Here is a 4,746-nt window from a genome sequence, read left to right as displayed (position 1 = left end):
CGTGCACATCGTAAATGTTGCCCCAATGTTTATCACGTTACAAGGCAGTGCTACTTTATATTAAGCATACATTGGTAATTTTAAACAGATCTCGTGGAACTCGTTTCTTTTTTAAATATCCACTACAAGACGGGTTTTCCCCCCTAGTATGTGCTGGCATTTCTTTTCCGTTCGGGAAATTCAAGTAGCGCTTTCTGTTCGGTGTGCTGATTGTTACTGTGCATCTGTGGTACCGTAGACAGGAACAGCGGCCACAGCAGACACATATATGGCCCAAAGTTTGAATATCAACTTGAACTAGTATTATACTGTATTTTCTCTGTCCAGATTTAATCCCCATCACCCATGAACGCGGGATAGTCGCGGAGGGCTTATCAATGTAAAGCCGGCGGATCTACCTTGATATAGCCGGCGTTTCTTCCGCGATCATCCCGCGGCTACGAGCGACAGGGATTAAAATTTGTCGCTCAGCGGGCGACTGAGTACCAAATCACCTGACGCGTACTGTAGTTTGAAGACGCTTCACAATCTGTAGAGTTCTATTCACACATGTGAACCACACAGCCGATCGTAATAATCAAACTTATCATTACTCAGTCATTTATTCAAATATCTACCTGCAGTTTGGTATAAAGGTGTATCATAGTTATATGAATAACATATCCTCTGATGTCGCTTACTTAATCGATTAATTTTAGAGATATAGTCTGAAGACGCTTTACGATCTGTAGAGTTCTAATCACACCCATATGCCACGCCGCCGATCGTAATAATAAATTAATCATAACTCGATCATTTTTTCAAATATCGAGCTGAAATTTGGAATTTATATCAATAAAAGTCTAACTAATAACATATCTTCTGATGTCGCTTACTTTAGCGAGTAATTGTAACGATATTATCTTGCGACGCTTTCTTCACTTAACATGCGAATACACATATGAGCCACGCCGCGATCGTAAAAATTCAATTCATCATAACTTGGTCATTTTATCGAATATGGAGCTGAAATTTGGTACAGAGGTGTATTATAGTCATATATTAACAACATATCTTCTGATGTCGCTTACTTTATTCAGTATTTTAAAACATTTTGTCTGGCGACGCTTGTTGTCACTTGTAGACGCTTGTTGTCGGTTGAAGACGCTTTTAAGGAGGACCCGTTGCATTGGCAAAAAAAACAAGGGTAGGTAGGTCAGATTTTTTCTATCATTATTATGTAAACATCTAAAAAGAAATTGGTACGAAATAAACACTAATTTTCCAAGACATTTAGAACTTGGATTTCTTTCATAAATATAAGACATACTTTGCACGTTACTATTGATGTTCAGCAGCTTTTTGACAATAATACTGTATACAGTACAGTGGTTCCTCCGACATGACAGCTGTACTTTGGACCTTGCATAATTAAGGACATGTTTACATCGGCGATATCTAGTTCTGCACCACAAAACTCGATCACGAAATATGAATGGCACCGAACATATACTCAAATGATAATTTCATTGAAGAATGCATATAAGAAGTGAGATAATTAGCTGAAATACAAACCATTTCTGCTGCAGACAGACACTCTCCTCATAAAAGCCGCCATGTTTTGTAACTAATTGCCGTATAGTAGTAGAAAGACGTAAACTAATTACGTTGTTCTTATGAAAAAATGGTTATTAGTAAAGACGTCAAGAAAGAGAAAATGAATGGTTGCTTTAATTTCAGTAGCATTGTCTTTAAAATAAAAAAAGAAATAGTTAAGTGTGTTGTCGTAAATGAGTTGGTTGCAACAGTTATCTCCCTTTAATCAATGCGCTAAAAATCAATGGGCCGCCTTCGTTTATTACGTTCCAAACGGTTGAATCGGTTGGACCAGAGTTGTTCGTTTATGAAATAAATCGGATGCTGCATTCATGCGAGCCTTCGCAAAGTTATAACTGTTATAGGCCTTTTTAAAATCTGTTCGGTGATTTATACTTTCTAATATTTTTTTGTAACTCAGAAATTTATTCAGATTTTTCAAACACATACGCATGACAAATAATGAGATACAAGTCTGTAAATTATGACAGGAAAAGATGGGTAATTGTACAAAACACTTATCTTACAGATTTCATACTACCCTACTCACTACATGTCATACATATAAACCTATTACACAGCCTTTGTCTGACTGACATTCATAATTAAACCATACACCCATTTTGCATGTCCCATTCGTACATACAGAATACTTATGGTCATGCGATGTGACTTTCTAATATTTATATTGTTCTTCTTAGATATGAACTTCATAAAATATTTTGAAAATTGATTTATAGATTATACAATATGTCATTTAAGAAAATAAGATGATTTCATAATCTTCTTCTGTTATATCATCCTCCGTCAATATATTGACGATTACGGATTGTGACAAGGCATTAGATTGCTATGAGAAACCAGTAAAGCCTTTTTATATACCTTATGCCTACATGTATTTGCTAGTTGTGCAGTTCAAAGCTCACGTGTATGAAGGTAACTCAGTGCAAGTGTTTAGATGTAACGCGAGTCTATCTAAGAAGTCTAAGGTGATTATGGTACTGGTAGTTCTAATCTTACACCTCTGGTTAGATAATAAGTGAAAAGTTCATGAATTGTTGACACACCCTGTCAAATTCATACCCAATTAATTGGTCATTGCCCTCGTCATATTTTTCCTTATTTTTCATTAAAAAGAAGAAGAAGAATGTTATCACGATGTACGTTTTTACTCATGTATAAGTCCGCGCCTCAATTGTTTCGATCCGAAGGTAACGATGTCACCGATGCTTTTTGCCTTAAAAATAAATCTTAACTCTGTATCAAACACACAGAAATTATAAAGCCAATACTGAGGTAGCAGAGTACAGTAGAAATGGCCTGATCCTAAAAATAAAGGGCATGTCTCAGATAAACATGGGTAGTGGATAAAACCTGCACAACACACCAATATATATATATATTTATAAACTACGTTTTGAACAAATTTTGTTTAGAAGACTGATTTTTTTCAAAAACTATTTTCCCCAGATTTGGGACTTGTGAAAACACACAAGCATAGGTCATTCCGGTGGATTTTTCACAATATTTACACATGTGCTGAGTACAAAAATAGACTACACGATAAGCTAGTTAATGCACAAAACTGTAGTCTCAAACCAAATTCGATTTTTTTTAAATTACGAAGCCCACATAATCCACTTCATCATGTATATGCCAATTTTAGTGCCGATTTATTTTTTGATACATGTAATATTACGGGGTTATTCATCGTATAAAAATATCACCCATGACCACCGTACGCTACTGTACACTGCTACCTGACTTTATGCTCTGATCATGTAAAGTCATATAGTATAGTAAAAACGTCTCTTCCTCAATTCATCATAGTAGGTTTTGGTTGTGCTTTCTGACATTACCTGTTGGTTCTAATATCGCTGCTGTAAACCTTTGATGGAGTTCATTTGCGTATGTCTCCTGTACAAAATACGTTATCAATTACGCAGGTTATTCCGGCTTTATCAGGTCCGTTTATTAAATGCGTGCTGAACATTTTTGATTGTGTTATTACTATTGCGCTCTAAATTTAGATAGATAGCGAGCCTTTTCATATAATTTGTACGGTTTGAACATTGATTACTGTAAAGATTATTTGAATTGTTGGACAAACATGCATGTGTGAAGCGCAGAATCGAAGAATAGATATGGACTGGAGTTCTAGAATGGAGACCATTTTAAAGTGAGAACCAAATGTGTTTGATGAGTAAATAACCGCATACTGAACTGGATACGGGAAAATACCGGTCCAATGGCATGTATACATGTAACTTTTAGGTAAAAATATTGATGAAAAGTCACGTTTCCTTTTTGGTTACCATAGAAACCAGCAATTCATAGATACATGACATCAGTTGTTGTGACAACCTATTTCTTTTAGCCTGAAGTGGATCTAACGACCTTTGTCGGAAAGTCATACCGGGGCTGATCACTTTGACATGCAGGGTGACACTTCACTGATCGCTCTTGTAAGGTATTATTATACGTACTATGAACTTAGCCGACGACATACAATGTACCAATGCAAGTTAACACGCTCAAACCGAAAACAATGCTAATTTTTGACAATGAAGTAAGGTTTTCTCAGTATCTAACAGGTTCAAGATTTGTCATAGGTACATATCAAATATTCTAAGAATAATTAGATTTCAATTTTTATTTTATTTTTTCGACCTTTCGTTTTCTTTTAGACCAGACAAAGTAATGGTACCCATCGCTCTCTCTCTCTCTCTATATATATATAAGATAATTCTGTTCTCAAGATTTTGATATTATTGTAATGTTTGGATTTATTAATATTTATCAAAATTATGGGGAATATTTGTGTAACTATTGTAAGTGTGTGATATATTGTAAGAGTTATGTCCCTTTACTCGTCGTATTATACACTTTTTAATACGTCTCTGCTATTACAGACATTACGCCGTAAATCGCAATGTTTGGCGCGGCAGTGGTATTAATCATTTTATCTAACTTCAGATCGGTTGAAATTATGTGACGATTAGATAATAATAAAATATTGTGATTTTGGTGCAAATTAACTGCACATTTATTTTGGTATTAGTGATTTCCTAAAACAATGATTTTCCTCATACATGGGTACTGGATAGTTTGTACCGTACTTGTGAACAATAGTTGCATTTCTGTGGAAGTAAGTATTTTAAAACAAAGAAA

The 4,746-nt window shown here is 35.1% G+C and overlaps 1 protein-coding gene across 1 annotated transcript in view; it reads right to left on the bottom strand.

Moving 5' to 3' along the window:
* The window catches only part of LOC110464812 (electron transfer flavoprotein-ubiquinone oxidoreductase, mitochondrial-like), a 22,782-nt gene extending 21,166 nt beyond the window's left edge, over nucleotides 1–1,616 (bottom strand). The window contains exon 1 of the mRNA XM_021520260.1: nucleotides 1,555–1,616. Coding sequence (XP_021375935.1) covers nucleotides 1,555–1,597 — 43 coding nt within the window. The 5' untranslated portion in view covers nucleotides 1,598–1,616. The remainder of the gene's footprint in view (nucleotides 1–1,554) is intronic.
* Between the last annotated feature and the right edge of the window lie 3,130 nt (nucleotides 1,617–4,746).

Source organism: Mizuhopecten yessoensis, unplaced genomic scaffold (genome assembly GCF_002113885.1).
Source record: "Mizuhopecten yessoensis strain PY_sf001 unplaced genomic scaffold, ASM211388v2 scaffold11035, whole genome shotgun sequence".
NCBI classification, from domain to species: domain Eukaryota; kingdom Metazoa; phylum Mollusca; class Bivalvia; order Pectinida; family Pectinidae; genus Mizuhopecten; species Mizuhopecten yessoensis.
Note: the sequence above shows the minus strand (reverse complement) of the source record. Positions and strands in the feature narration are given on the sequence as shown.